A 15379-nucleotide genomic window follows, 5' to 3' on the forward strand; every position below is an offset into this window, starting at 1 on the left:
CAGCCTCCTCTGCTCCAGACTGAACCCCCCCAGTTCCCCCAGCCGCTCCCCAGCAGACCTGTGCTCCAGACCCTGCCCCAGCTCCGTTGCCCTTCTCTGGCCACGCTCGAGTCATTCAATGGCCTTTTTGGGGTGAGGGGCCCAAAACTGAACCCCCTCCCCGAGGGGCGGCCTCCCCAGTGCCGAGCCCAGGGCTCAGATCCCTGCCCTGTCCCTGCTGGCCACGCTATGGCTGACACAAGCCAGGATGCCACTGGCCTCCTTGGCCCCCTGGGCACACTCTGGCTCATTATCACCCCCCAGCCCCTCTCTGACCGGCAGCTCTCCAGCCACTCCTCCCCAGGCCTGCAGCCCTGCTGGGGGTTGTTGTGGCTGCAGCACCCAGAGCCTTGCACTCCCCGCCCAGGGCTGCCAAGTTTCCCAAAGGGTTAAGACGACAAGGGAGAGACAAAAACCCCCTGGGAATTACCTGGCCCCCCTCCGATGACAGGCTCCATGCAAGTGCGTCGTGCTCGCAGGGAAGCGGGACCAGCACCAGCCACCGCACCGGAGCCACGCGCTGCCGCCGAAGCGAGCGCCGAGTGATCTTGCAGGCGCGGGGGCCCGGCGGGGCAGCAGCCCGCGTCTGGCAGCCGTGCCGAGGCGCTGAGCACCCGCAACTTCTCGGCTCAGCACCTCCCACCTCCTCCCCCAGCCCCGGCGCTGCCGCCCCGCACGCGAACCGAGGTGTCATTACACTGCGGGAGTCGGCGCTAATTATAGTGTCAGGCTTTCCGCTCCGGGGATGGTAATTGAGGGAGAGCATTACAGTGTTTCCAAACCCTGCGCCACACGCAGGGGCCGTGGCACATCGGAGGAGCATCACTGAGGCTTTGCTAGGAAAGAAAAAGGGCTTTGGCAAAAGCCAAGCCAAGCGCTGTCCTGAGAGGCTGGACCAGCATCTGCTTCTTCATGTAAGAATCCCAGAATCATCTGGGCTGGAAAAGCCCCTGAAGCTCCTCCAGCCCAGCCATGACCCTCCCCCTGACCCTTCCCAACTCCCCCAGATCCCTCAGCGCTGGCTCAGCCCGACTCTTCAACCCCCCCAGGGATCCCGGGGACTCCCCCCTGCCCTGGGCAGCCCATTCCAACGCCCAACAGCCCCTTCTGCACAGAAATCCTTCCTCAGAGCCAGTCTAAAAGAAAGACTAGAGACTCTGGCAATGAGCAGGGCAAGCCACAAGCTCCTCTTTTAATCTCAATCTAAATTATTAATTAAGGCAAAACCCCTGTGACCTGCAGGCAGGGCTCTGGGGAGCGCGATGTCAGACCCAGGCTCAAGTCCAGCTTCTGCGACTTGTAACTTCTGGATGACTTTGGGCAAATCCCCGTTGAAAGGGGGGACGTTGGTACAGGGCTCTGCCACCGGTGAGCGGCCCCACCGAGCACAGACAGGCACTGTCACCCACCCGGCCCCACAGCAGCACTGGGGGGCTGCTGGAGAGGCACACGCCAGCTGGAAACGAGCAGGAGGGGGACTCTGGGGACAGACACCCCCACCGTGACCCCCAGACCCCTGCTGGGCTGAGCCAAGCCTCCAGGCAGCAGCTGAGCAGCAGAACCATCCGCAGGCCACCGCTCTCACACACCTCTCTGGATATTAAGCTTTAATATTTTGACCTTTAAGATGCAAGAGAGAATTTCTGAGCCTCTGTAACCATCCAAGGGTGGTTTTGTGCTCTTGCAGAAGCAACAAAAGGTTAGACTGGCATCTCTGTGGCAGCCAGGGCCATGTTGCCATTAACCTATTGCTACGGGTGAGACTTTGTTCACTCCTCTACAAAACTTTCTTTTTTTACTGGTGACAGACAGGAATCCCCAGCTGACAGAGCCCGAGGCAGTGAGATGCACACGCCACCCGGCTCTTCACCCTGGCTCCCTGACACTTCATTTGAAGGATGAAATCTAATTACGGTTCGTTCAGTGCAAACACTTCCCCTTTTTTTTTTGCGTGTGTGGCTAATTTAAAGCTCCCTACTTGCCTCGTCTGCCAGACATCTGCCTCCCCCAGCAATACATGGAGCTGAACTAAGGCGTCTGAGTTATCGACCTATAACTAAGAAGAAAAACAAAAGGGATGAAAAGAGGAAAATTCACAGGAGCAGGAGCACCCAAGGGCAACGACCAGCTAGAAGGAAGCAATTAGTGCCCAGAGCCAAGCAAGCAGCTCACAAGTGCTCAAGGAGAAGAACACCCACGCGCAGCCCAGCTCCAACACCGAGACAACCCACGACGTGTTTGCTTTGATTTTTTTTCCTGCCGTTCAATCCTGCGGTGCCTTTGCGGGGGGGGGGAGAAATACAGGACCTGTGATTACAGACCCATAATGGAACCTCCTCACCTGGGAAGCCCATCCTGTGGTGGAATTTAAGAGGCATGCCCTGGCATCGGCTAAAAGCTGCTCTCAAAATTAAAAAGGACCCTGATGTCACAAGGCAGCTGCCCCCTCCCCGGCTCTGAGGGTTAAAGCCCTGTGCTGCAGCAGCTCTCACGGCTGACAACAGCTACCCCCTTGCCAAGGAGAAACCACCACTCTTCCAAAGGCACTCCTCGGTTCTCCCTAAGTTTACAGATGCAAGTTACACAGAAAAGCCTTTTCCTACTCCCCCTGCACCCACCCCAACGCAGGCTACAACCTGAGAGAGGCAGAGACTGAGCAGAGAAGGGAGAAAGAAAAGGGGAGGAGAAGGAGAAGAGAAGGAGGAGGGGAGAGGAAACCAGAAAAGCAAGCATTCAAAAAGCCTGCCTTGTATTACTTTCAACATCATCAAGAATTGCAAAGCAGCCGAGTGTCCTCAGCTGTTACAAATTTTTAATTTTTTTTTTTTTTATTGCATCTTTTTCTGCAGTCTCAGTGTCCTGCCCCTGGCAGGACGCAGCCCTCCATCGGGGCTCCACAGTTTTCCACCTATTGGCAAAATTCATCCCTTAAATAAAATTAAAAAAACCAATTGCGTTTACTCCCACAGAGAAGTGCCACTTTAAAATGCATCTCTTGCTGGTACACAGACCAGAGGAAAACTTAAGAAAGACCAGAATTTGTTGTCTTAACAGTGTCATCCTTCTCAATATACCCTCAGATTTACAATTTTCACCCACGACAGGCTGGCAATAGCGAGTGGGGCTGCAGATGCTCAAGCACCGACCCTGGGAAGAGGCTGACCATGAGCCAGGATGGATGGACAGACGGACAGGACTTACCTGGGATGTTGTGGATGGTTATGGCGAGGATCATCAGCATAATCCTCCTCCAGCTGCTGCTGCCGGCCGGCGGGGCACCGTCCCTGCCCGTGGGGAACGCCGGGGGCCCGTCTGGCAGGCTGAGTCCTGCACCCTTCCTCCTCTGGTAGGGCTCCCCGTTCTCACCTTTGTCTGGGGGCACAAAAAACAGCTGGGTCAGCCGAGAGGGGGACAGACCAACAGCTGGGCATCTCCTGTCACCCCTCCCAGCAGGAAAAAGCAGAGACCAAAGGAAAAACATTGACCAAGGCAAGGCTGAAGGGGTGTGTGTTGGCTCCCCATCCCCTTCGTTGCAGTTTAGGGTAAAGGGTTTCCCCCCACGCAGACCACAGAGCCCACAGGCCAGGGAGACCCTGAGACAAAACTTCATCCTCTGCCCCCACCTCGTCCTGGCCCCCCAGCATCACCCCCGGGCTCACACCCGCCTGCAAAGCCCCGATCTGTCGGGGACAAGCTCTGAGGGCAGCAGCCACGGGGACCCACAGCGACACTGTACCCCCATCCCAACCCCAAAGCTGGCAGGTCTGCAGTTCCACTGCCTTCGCTGATGGAGGAAACCCCACAACACTTCATTTGGATTCCACCCCGCTCACAGAACGAGCGCACTGAGCTGTATTTAGCGACTATTTGTTCCGCCACCAAAAGATCTGCTGCTGCCATTTGCTGAGACATCACCAGATAACCCCAGGCTCTCCCAGACCTCTGCTCCCAGCAGGACCATTACTATCGGCTCTATTTCAACCAGCTAGTTAAAACCACACCACTAAAACCCAAGCCCCAGGTAGCACCATAATAAAGCCCACACAGCCCGTGACCTTCACTGTTCACCTTCAGCACGAAAAGGTGAAGGGAAGCCAAGAAACGAGGAGCACGAATTCCTCAACCTCACACAGCAACAGCTACGGCTTCGTATTAAAGATCTGACATTTAGACAACATAATTCTCTCCCCCTGGATTTATATAATTCTCTCGCCTGTCCCTCGACCTGCCTACTCCAAGATTTTTCTCGCAGATGCAGCGTAAGGAGCTGCCTGAAACCGCTTTGACGGAATGCCAACTGTTTCCCTGCTCTTTGGAGGCAGGATGATGCCCGACTGTCACGGTGCACGGCGCTCAGCGTGCGTTCTCTGCGCCAATTAAGAACCTCAGCCTAAGTGGGCTCATGCAAATTGACACAGGAGGTCGCCTGGGGAAAGCAGGGGTGTCAGCAACACTCCGCCTCTTGGCATCTGTAACACAAAAACGGACACCTGAAGGCATCCCAAAACGCTCCTCAACAACGCAGAAAATAAAACCAAGGATTTAATAAATTTTGGTACCAAGAAAACAGATCAAAGGCTAAAAACCCATGCGATGGCAGCGAGACCAGGTGGCTCTTGGTGGATTCTCTCCTGCCACCTCCAGTGCCACCAGTGTCCCCGCACGGCGTCACCAGGGCTGAAAACCACAACTCTTGTATTTTCCCCCAAAACGCCACCACCACGGCCGCCCGGCAAACAGAGCAAGATAAATACCGTCGTTGTCATTAGCCATACGGAGCCAGATACTTTCTGTCCCCAAATCCCAGCCCAGACAATAACACGCAGTAACATTTGATGGCAGAGCTTCACTCCAGCCTGCGGGGACAAAGATAAATATTTTTTTTACGCAATAGCAAGGACAGCCAGCTCCAGCGGAGCGGCTGGTCCAGTTCGCCACGGGAACGCTGGCACGGCAGAGCCCTGGCAACGGGGCAGCCAGGGCTGAAGCCACTTAGAGATGAAATTCCTTCTTCTGCCAGGCCACTGGATTACTTTAATTGCTTGGCACACGTTCTGCTGCCCCCCCAGACAGCGTTATCCTCACCTGACCCTGCCCCAGACACTGTCACTGACCCACAGACCTGCACCCAGCGCCCTGCCAGCACGATGGAGCTTGGTCCCCTGAGCCCCCCCCCCTCCCCGCAGAGCCTCACACCTGCACAAAAACCAGGGTGACGGGAGGCTGCAGAGAGGTGCAGGAATCCCCCTCCAGCACCAAGGGCTTTCCAGGGAGGAGGAAAACCAGTTTATGAAACATTTAGAGAAGAGCATTGCACTGAAGTGACAAACCACCAGCGTTTCTCTCTTGAGAGAAAGCACCAAGCGCTCAATTAAAGCCCGAGCAGCCGCCACGCCGCGGCAGGCAGGGCAGCGTGGGCTCTCGGGGCAGTTTTTGCGAGGTACAAACGCAGGATGAGTGCTGAAAGCGGAGGTTTCGGTGGCTGCTGGGGAAGCTTTGCGTTTTGCAGACTTTGGTATCTGCAGGGGGAACGCAGGAAAGATGGAGAATGTAGGATCAGTGAGTTGTTTTTTCTTGAATCCGGCCGAAGAAGCTGCCTGCTGACAGCGGGGCAGCACCGCCACTGCGCTCTCACCTCTCACAGCACCAGCTAAGATCAGCGTTCTGACACCAGGCAGGCTACTCCATCGCTGGCCACTTTCTTCTTTTTTTTTTTTTTTTTTCACCTTTTTCTTTTTGCTCATCCCACGATGTGACCTGGTCCTGTCCATCCTTAGCATTTCTGACTTTAATACTGTGATTAAAAACAAACTCACCTGCTGACTTAAGTGTGTGTCATCCAAGAAAGTACAACCTGTGGCCAGCACATCTTCCTGCAGTCTCAGATCTTCCCTCACCTCTTTCTCACCTACCCCAGCCCTACTCCAGGACCAGGCTCAGGCTGGAGCCTGCCTTCTCCTCCTCCTCCTCCTCCTCCCTGTGTGGATCCAGCCTCTCCCTCCGGCCACAGCACAGCACATAACAAAACGCCAACTCCAGGATCCATCCATCACCCCACGTCACTGCTCCGGCTGAGTCCTTGACCACATCACCCTCATGTTCTCTGAGATAAATTAACCAAAATGAGTAAAAACCAGGGATTTACTTTATCAAGGAAGATCTGATTGTTACAGCACGGCTGATGCCCATGTGCTCCCAGGCAGGGGATGGGCAGGGGAGGCAGGATCACCTCGCCCAGAGCCACGCAGCAAACCCACAGCAGAGCCACGGGTGGAAACCCCAGATGTCCCAGTTCCATGTCCCCATGGTTTAGGCAGAACGAGCCAAAAAAATTAGAACCTCCCAGCTGCTTTTCGCTTGGCACTTAACAGAACCGATAAACCAAATGTCATCAGCGTTTCCAAAAATCTAACTTTCCGGCTCTGAACAAAACAACTCTGCCTTGGCATCTGCTCCGCTTGCAAAGATGTTAATTTGTCCCCCTGCTATTACACTCCCGTCTCCCTTCTGGTTATTTCTCATTCACCATCACCTGGGGAATCAGAGCTCTCCCTGGGCAGGGAGGGGACCAAGGGGAAGGGGAAGGGGAAGGGGAAGGGGAAGGGGAAGGGGAAGGGGAAGGGGAAGGGGAAGGGGAAGGGGAAGGGGAAGGGGAAGGGGAAGGGGAAGGGGAAGAGCTGCCTCCTGCCCCAGCATGACCCGGCTGCCCAAACCGATCCCGGCAATGGCGATGCACTCGCTCATGGCAACCCCCAGTGCTTTGAGCTGTGGCTTTACTGGGCATCTCATCGCCTTATTCCAGTCGTACTTCCTCCTTATTTCCTTATTTCCCTTGTCCCCGGATTTGATGGGTTCACTGTAAAACTGCGCTGTCCCCCCGGACTCCTGTAGCAAGACTTTTGCTGGTGTTTAAGCTTCAAAGCAAAGCTTTTCCAGCTCCCTCTTCCAGGCTTTGATCTCGGCTCCCCCGGCTCCTCTTCGTGGGTGAATTTTTATTGCGAAGCAGCATCCTTTGCTGAACGCCTGGCCACGAGCACGGGGGAAAAGCCCCTGAGAGGAGCCACGAGCACCACAGAGGGACCCAGCTGCGCCTTGGAGCCGCCCATATCTGCGGAAACCAGACACCGGAGAGCAGCAGACCCAAACATCCCCGCTCCCCCCACACACCCCATTCGCTCCCCCCAGCTCCACGGAGGAGCAGAACAAGGGGTGCAACGGCCAGCGTTCATCAAGTGGGAAGTTTCAGCTATCCCCATTCCATTGAGAATTACCGTTTCAGCAGCACTCCCTCCCCTTTAGTACCAGAATCTCCCCAAATTACCAGAAAAGACCCATTTCACAGAACTCACTACAAAAGCAAATGTCCAGACCAGCTCCATCACTTAACATGAGCCTGCCACCTGCTGAGGTATCCGTTGAGTCCCAGCACACAGCTATCACTCCTATTAGATACCTTTTTTTTTTTTTTAAATTATCATTTTACTTACAAGTAGTCTGCTTGCTACTACTGAAAAAACTTCTAATGAAAATCAGGTTTTTTACAAGCATATTTGAAGGACAGAAGTGACAAAGGACAGGGGGGATGCCACGTTGCCCACAGGGGTGAGGAGTTCTGCTCCCACCAGCAACAAACGGGGGAAATCTGTGGGAAACAAACAGAATAGATGCAGCTTTTACAGGGGAAGTGCTGAGGATGGTTGGGATGGACAGTTGGAACACAAAATTTCCCCTCACGGGAATTATCGGTGCGATAACAGAGGATAAAGGCAGCGACACCAAAACCAGAGAGACAACCCCAGCATAATTTTCCCAGTAGTGTCACACAGAACAGTGAGACTCCAAACCACACACGGGTCAAGTGATGTGTTTTACTTCCGATTGCTGTTGGAAAAGATTTAAAAAAAAAAAAAAAAAAAAAAATAACGCTAATTACAGCGGAGTGATGATACCAGCTCACAGCATCGGACACAGCGTGGGAGGGGACTTGCGCGGCTGTCACACAAAATGCAGCACCCAGAATGCTCCCAGCTTGAAACGCTGCATCTCGTGCAGGCTAAGGGGAACAAAACAATAATTACGGCTAAACACGGACTTGGCTGAAAATCAGGAAAGCCTCAATAGCAAATTGGAGTAGTGATAAGAGCAGAACAAGGGGTGGTTTTTAAAGAATAGCTGACACAATCAAACAAGGGCTCTCGCAAGAACGTTGCCAAGACAATTATGTGGCAAATAATCATCTGTGCCACATACATTATTTTAAATCTTGTTCACAAAAAGTCCTCTATATACTCTACTCAATTTATCATTATTGAATTTCTTAGTAAAGCCGCGGGGCAAAGATTCTGCCAAAAGTTTAATTACATATGTGCAGCCTGCTGCATTTTTCATATCCTCTGCAGCCAGCACTGGAAAAAGATAAATGGCTTTGAGTATGGCTTAAACTGCTGGTGAAATATAAAAACCAACTGGCTTCTTATCAGCATGTGAAATGGCTTTTTATTTCTGATTATTTCTTAATGAAAACTGTTTGCATTAGCCGTGAGCTCAGCTTTATTGCACTCCCAAGCAGTACACAAACAGAAGAATACGCTATTTACTCTCTGTGCTCAAAAAAAAAACCCCTCTACTGCAGCACTTTAGCTCCCGAATTCAAACCAAACTCTACAGAGCTTTCTGGCTTTTCACATCTGCTTTAGAGCCCTTCTCCTCCTCTCTAATTAGGCCTGGCTTTAGTCCTGCCTCTCCTCCTACAGCTCTCAAATGCTTGAAGCTAAATGTGCTCAACCAGGCTGCCAAGCCGGGGATGGGGCTACGGCAAAGCTGCCGTGTGAGGAGCTGTGCAACCCCTCTTAAGTGGCCTAAGACTGGTTTTAGTCTTGATTCAGCTGCAAATGTCCCCCTCCAGCCCAGCCCCATGGCACTGAGGAGAGAGATGGGCTGGGCAGGGAGGAAGCTGGTCCCCCCCCCAGCAGAGGCACGCTCTCCTGGGCAGCATCCCGGCGTCTCCTTCCTCCACATTCATGGGAATCTGGAGACTCCCTTGGCTGAAGGTGCTGGAAGGAAAATCATTTACAGCTCCAAAATCCTCCTCCATCTTTCCCCTGTTGATTTCCCTCATCAAATTCTTGCAACAAGACTCTGCCTCACCGAGAAGGGATCCGGACCTGCCAACAGCCGAGGGAGGGATCTCTGGGCTCTCACAGCAACGTGAGTCTCGTGACAGGGGCTCTGAGTTTTCTTCCTTCAGTTTAAACTTGCAAGGGATGAATTAGCACCTTCATTTATAAAAATTTGTCAGCTCCCATCTCTTAAGTGTGGGAGAAGGGAAAGAGAGACAGTGCCAAGCACGAATGCACAACAGACTTATTAAAATCTATGATTAACTGCCGCTCACCAGCGATTTGTAAAAATCGTTTGGCGTTGATGCGCATGGGAACAAGGCGAAGGAAGAAAAGCATCGAGGACTCTTATTTCAAAAGCCTCCACCCAGGAATGTCTCTGGCTCTCTCATCTGTTTCTACAATATCCATTCTAACGGCACCCGCGGGGCAGCAGCCCCTAAGCCCAGGTAACGGCACCGCACTGGGAGGGAGCGGGAGAGCAGCGGCTGCACGCGAGGTCGGCAGCCGGCCCCGCTCCAGCAAATTCCAAACACCACACAGCACTCTCGTTGTGGCCAGCACCTGCTTGTTTGCAGCTGGAAATATGTGTTAGGCTTTATAGCTGCTCTATTAAAACCAGGAGAGCTGAGCAAGCTCGGTCTGACCCTTCGTCTGGGGGTGGGATAGGGAAGACGGAACAATTTGCTGAAGAAAATGATAACACAAGTAGTTGACAAACCTTCCCGAGGTACAGAAAATAATTGCACGTTAAATTCTCTCCCCTAATGGCTGAGATAAATCAAAATTACTCGGAAACTTCGAAGATTCCCAAAGGCTCGACAGTCAATGCGAGCCCCTTATAGAAACGCTCGCCCGTACCGCGAGCGCGAGGCCATTAACATCCCTCGCTCTGCAAACCCTCTCCCCGCTCCGCTCGTCTCCATAAACCCTCGACGCTCCATTAACTTTAAGCAGATGTAACAAATGCTTCGTGGCAGTTGAGCTTCATCCCCGTGGCCCACGGGTCCCATCAGCAAAATCCACCCTGGTCTCCACCTCTTGCTGCTCCCCCGCGCTGCGAAGGGCCGCAGGCAGCCGAAGCATCTCCACGGGCCCGAGAGACCCCGGGCAGGGGGGCAGAGGGAGGGCAGGAGCATCCCTCCTCCACCTGAAGGCTACAGCAGGCAGGCAGCACCCTTCCCCAGAGATGGACCCCTGCGTGCCACCCCCATCTCCCCAGCCTCTCATTTTCCTTCATTTTTTTTAACCACGAGGAAGCCCCAGAAGAAAAACTGCATCAAAAATCAACAGCCACAGCCGCTGGGAAACGGAGCCAGACGCAGGCAGGCTCCCAACAGCACCCCCCGTGTCGCCCCGTGTTCCAGCACCAGCACGTTCTGCCTTCTGAGGACGCCACCATTATCTCTCTTCATATTTTTCTTTTTGTAAAGGCTTTTTTCAAGGATTACTGGCAGCCCGTGGGTCTGAGGCCATCAGCCCCGCTGCTCTCCCCAGCACCCAGCGCCCATCCATCCCAAAGCACAACACAAGTAATCGAAGCTGGTCCTCGCACACGTGATGGGACCTCGTCCTCCTCCTCAAACTTCTCCACACCCTTGTTTTCCTCGTCCTCCTTTTGCCGCTGCAGCAGGAATTTCAGGGAGCACAGAAGGGCCTCGATGCTAAAGAGCAGATGGGTGTTAGCGAGCATCTGCTCCCTGCTGCCGCGCAGGCACGCTGCTCTTATCTGACACCTTCGTAAGAGGTTTTAATTACTCTAAGTAATTAAGCACAGCACCTCTTATGGGATAACGGCTCCCCTCTTTGCAGACAGGTATGGGGAGAGGCAGTGAGTGCCGCAGGCTCTGAGCCAGGTGGGAGTCCCGGGTCGCCTCTGCTCTGCTCAGGTCTGACAGCCCAGATCACAGAGAAGCTGGAAATAAAACTGCCAAGGGAAATGGTTTCTTTTTTAAGGAATGAGTCTCCAAAAGCAAGGGAAATCCAGCTCCTGGAAAGTCTGCACACAGAGAACAAAGCTGCTGAACAAGCAGCTCCTCACAGTTGTCCAACTACAGTCAAAGTAAGGGTGTTTTACAAGAAAAAATAGTGTTTATTTACTGGTAGTGACAGCTCAGTCTGCTCGAGCAGGGAGCATGGGCTGCCCGGGCTCCGGGTGCCCCAGCAGAGCCCGGCGCCAGCAACCCCGTCCCCGTGCCGAGTGGGACACCCGGGACACCCGTTTGGACATTGCAGTGACTGCAACTCCAGCCCACTGCCATGATCTCACCCCTCCAGGCCCCCCGTACGTAACAAATTCATTTTCCAATGTTTCTGGCAGATAAAAGAGGTCCCTGCATCTGCTCAGGCTTTCAGCAAGGAAGATAAATAGAGTGTCATGACTCACTGTCTATTAGGCGCCTTCATTTATCCAAGCGTGCACAGGAGCTTTCATAAAAGGTTGTTTAATTCAGCATGACTGACTGCCACTTGCTCTCAGACACACTATTATTGCCAGGATCTGTCTGAAGTTTGGAGTCAGGGGGACGCCGGAGTGCACCCGTCCGCCCTGAGCTGGCACCAGCCCTGCCAGCTCCCTCCTCCACCCCACTTCAGGCAACGGGGACCCCGATACCCAAACTCAAACCTCACACCAGTAACAACCCGGCCTGGAAGGAGACCCAGCAGGCTTTCAGCACTGCCCCCCTGCTTCCTTGGGACCCAGGGCACCTCCTTCTCACAACGCTCCCAGCAATCGCTCCGGAGCATCCTCGCTGGGGCTGCACCGCTTGTTTCCCTTCCCAGCCTCCCCCCAGTTCGCAAGCACCTAGTTTGTCCCCCCTAAACCTCAATCCTAACCTCTCCCCCACTGCTCCAACGATCCATCCTCAAGTCTCACATGAAATGGCTGCTCCAGCCCTCCACATGCCTGAGAAACCACGTAGAGGCCGATACCTGATGCCCAGACCTTTCTTGCTGCCCCATTTTATCTCCTACCACTGGTGATCCTTCAAGCTGCCATCTAATTCCTGCACCTGGGAAAGCTCCCGTTACCCCAGAGAGCTGCCAGCGTGCATCTCGGTGCGCTTTTCTACAGGAAAATGAATTGTAACGTGCTCCTCATTCAGAGAGAAAGGTGCTGGAGAAATGTGATAAGGGGGAGGAACAGTACAGGTTGTCCAAAGTTGGCCCAGACTGGAAATCTCCACTGGATGAATTAAACCAGCACCTTATTCACAGAATCCCAGAATCATCTGGGCTGGAAAAGCCCCTGAAGCTCCTCCAGCCCAGCCATGACCCTCACCCTGACCCTTCCCAACTCCCCCAGATCCCTCAGCGCTGGCTCAGCCCGACTCTTCAACCCCCCCAGGGATCCCGGGGACTCCCCCCTGCCCTGGGCAGCCCATTCCAACGCCCAACAGCCCCTTCTGCACAGAAATCCTTCCTCAGAGCCAGCCTGACCCTGCCCTGGGCAGCTTGAGGCCATTCCCTCGGGGCCTGGCGCTGGGGCCTTGGCTCCAGAGACTCATCCCCCCTCTCTGCCCCCTCCTGGCAGGGAGTTGCAGAGGGCCAGGAGGTCTCCCCTCAGCCTCCTCTGCTCCAGACTGAACCCCCCCAGTTCCCCCAGCCGCTCCCCAGCAGACCTGTGCTCCAGACCCTGCCCCAGCTCCGTTGCCCTTCTCTGGCCACGCTCGAGTCATTCAATGGCCTTTGTGGGGTGAGGGGCCCAAAACTGAACCCCCTCCCCGAGGGGCGGCCTCCCCAGTGCCGAGCCCAGGGCTCAGATCCCTTCCCTGTCCCTGCTGGCCACGCTATGGCTGACACAAGCCAGGATGCCACTGGCCTCCTTGGCCCCCTGGGCACACTGCTGGCTCACGTTCATCCCTCCAGAGCTGCAGGGATTCGCTGTCACAAGCTCCAAACCCCCCGTTCACAGCGATGTCGGTGCCGTGGGGACGCAGAGGACGACAGCCACAGCACAGGCTTTGAGGGGGGGTCTGCTGGGGGAGGGTCCCTCACTGCACCCACTGCGTGCGGGGGGGCTGCTCAGGAGGAAGATCCCAGCACTGGGAACAGCCTGACCCCATCACCACACGCTCCTGCCCCGCAAATCATCGGGAAATCTCCCCCGCAAGGCTCAGGGCATCGCGGCGAACAGTGTCCCCGAGGCTGCTTCAAACCCGAGTGACAGAGGTGACACGGCATCAGCCAAGCACATGGTGGCAACCGGCAGCAATAGCAAGGCCAAGGTGCTGCTCGCCCCTCGGGCGACACAGATTGCCTGATCTCAGAAGGCAGGAGGAGTGCCAAAAACCTCACTGCTCTGTGTTTATGGCGTTTAAGGATTAATTTCTTGGGCGAGAGCAAAAGCATGATGTTAAATGTAATTACATGCACCAGGTCCTTTTAAGCAAACTACTTCACACTAACTTCCAAGAGCTTTTTAAGGAGTTCCCAGTAGATAAAGTGCATCGCTGAATCATTTTATGCTGAAATTTTACACATCCGAGTTAATTTAATCGCTTCATTTCCGAGGGCTGAGCTATGTTCAGATCTCTGATCCTTGGCAAGGAACAGCTTCTGATCTGGGCAAGATCAGACGCAGCAAATCTCTGAAGGAAGAAAAAAAAACCCACATAAAAATCTCATTACCTGCTTAAAAAGAAAACAGGATTTTTTATCAGGAGCTATTAAGGGACCAGGCAGACCTGCTGCACCAGGCTCAGATGATGATCCGGCAGCAAGAGGGGTGGCCGGCAGGACCGGGGGTCCCGCTGACCCTCCTCCACGCTGCCCCCCCTGGCTGCCCGGCATGGTGGCCCGTGACCACGGGCCTGGGGCAACCACCTGCCACCGTCACTGCGGGGTCCTGCCACCCTTCACGTCTGCGCAGGGTCCTGCCCGGGGATGCTCCGGCATCGCCTCCCCTCTGCACACACCTCCGTTTCAGTCCGCTCATTGCCACGTTATACCCCGGCTCGTCTTCCCTATAACGCTTCTCTCCTGCATTATTTTGGTATTTTTAATTATTTCTTTTCATTAGAGCTGAATGAAAGTATGGAAATCCACAGAGCAGAACCTAAGGCTGGCACAGTCTCTGGGAGCAGCTCTCAGCACCAACGGGACCTCGTCGTTGGCATCCCAGGGAGCAGAACAGAAAAGCAGCTCTTGCCACTTGCTTATTACCACAAAACCTCTTTCCAGTACTTTCAAGACGCCAAACTAGAGACAAGTGAGATGAGCTGCTCAATTCTTGCAGTCCATTATTTCTCTTATTCTTTCACCTTTGCACACCCGTTAGTCAAAGTCACCCGCTCCTCTATTATTCAGAAAGGACACGGCGGCCTCAGCTAGAGAAACTCTCTTTGCAAATTAATTAAATTTGCTTGAAAATAAAAATCGATGGATAAATGCATTAGAGCCCAGAGGTTTAACTAGAGATGGAAGTGGCACAAGGGAGCTGTGTCAGTCACGAGAGCCAAGCTCTGAGTTAGAGGCAGGAACTGCCCTGCTCCAAACCCAACGCTCCTCCAAGCAGCATCTTTCCTGAATTACCCACTGTCTCTTGCAGCCGAGGCTTCCTGGGGCAGGGGATAATTAGGAGAAATTATAAAGCAACAACTTTTTAAATCCAGGGGTGCAGAGGCCACTCGCAGTCTCTCTAATGGAAGGGAAGGGAGCTCCAGGGGGGGCTTCGTCCTTCCCCTCACCCGGTCCGGGAAAGGCACCGATGCCCCCGGATCTGGCAGTGGCACGGCCGGGCACACTGAACACACACTTGGGAAAAGGGGCTATTGTCATCGTCTGAAAAATAAAATGAATAAATAATCGATTTCCAAGGCAAATAAATAAAGTGCTCTTTTGTTCTCAGCAGCTCAGCCCTCGGACTTACAAAATCAATCCCAGCTCGCCCCCGAAGGGACAAGCCGATTGGATTTTTGCCCACTCTCCTGGCAAAACCAAACCATCAGGCTGCTTTCAGGAGCACAATCCATCATCCCTCGCTCGCCCGCGCCGCCGGGACGGGCGAGTTTCTGAGTGTGATACAGCCCCGAGCTACCGCACGCGGCCCCCCTCACCCACAGACACAAATTCCAGCTGAACAACGGGATTTTTGCAAAACAAGCAGATTTCTAACAGGTTGTGGGATGGAAAGAAACCTGGAACAACCAGGGGGCTCGGGTGGTGGGACCCCCCCATGGGACCCCCCCATGGAACCCCGCTGCTGTCATATCCCCCCC

The 15379-nt window shown here is 54.1% G+C and overlaps 1 protein-coding gene across 3 annotated transcripts in view; it reads right to left on the reverse strand.

The window, feature by feature from the left end:
* Window positions 1-15379, reverse strand: part of SLC39A11 (solute carrier family 39 member 11) — a 434680-nt gene that overhangs the window by 378571 nt on the left and 40730 nt on the right. For all 3 annotated transcript variants that reach the window (XR_012634741.1, XM_074921803.1, XM_074921804.1), the window contains exon 6: window positions 3241-3411. Coding sequence is in view for 2 of the 3 variants with exons in the window: in XM_074921803.1 (XP_074777904.1) it covers window positions 3241-3411 (171 nt within the window). In the remaining variant the exon portion in view is untranslated. The remainder of the gene's footprint in view (window positions 1-3240; window positions 3412-15379) is intronic.

This window comes from Athene noctua, chromosome 18 (genome assembly GCF_965140245.1).
Source record: "Athene noctua chromosome 18, bAthNoc1.hap1.1, whole genome shotgun sequence".
Taxonomy (NCBI): domain Eukaryota; kingdom Metazoa; phylum Chordata; class Aves; order Strigiformes; family Strigidae; genus Athene; species Athene noctua.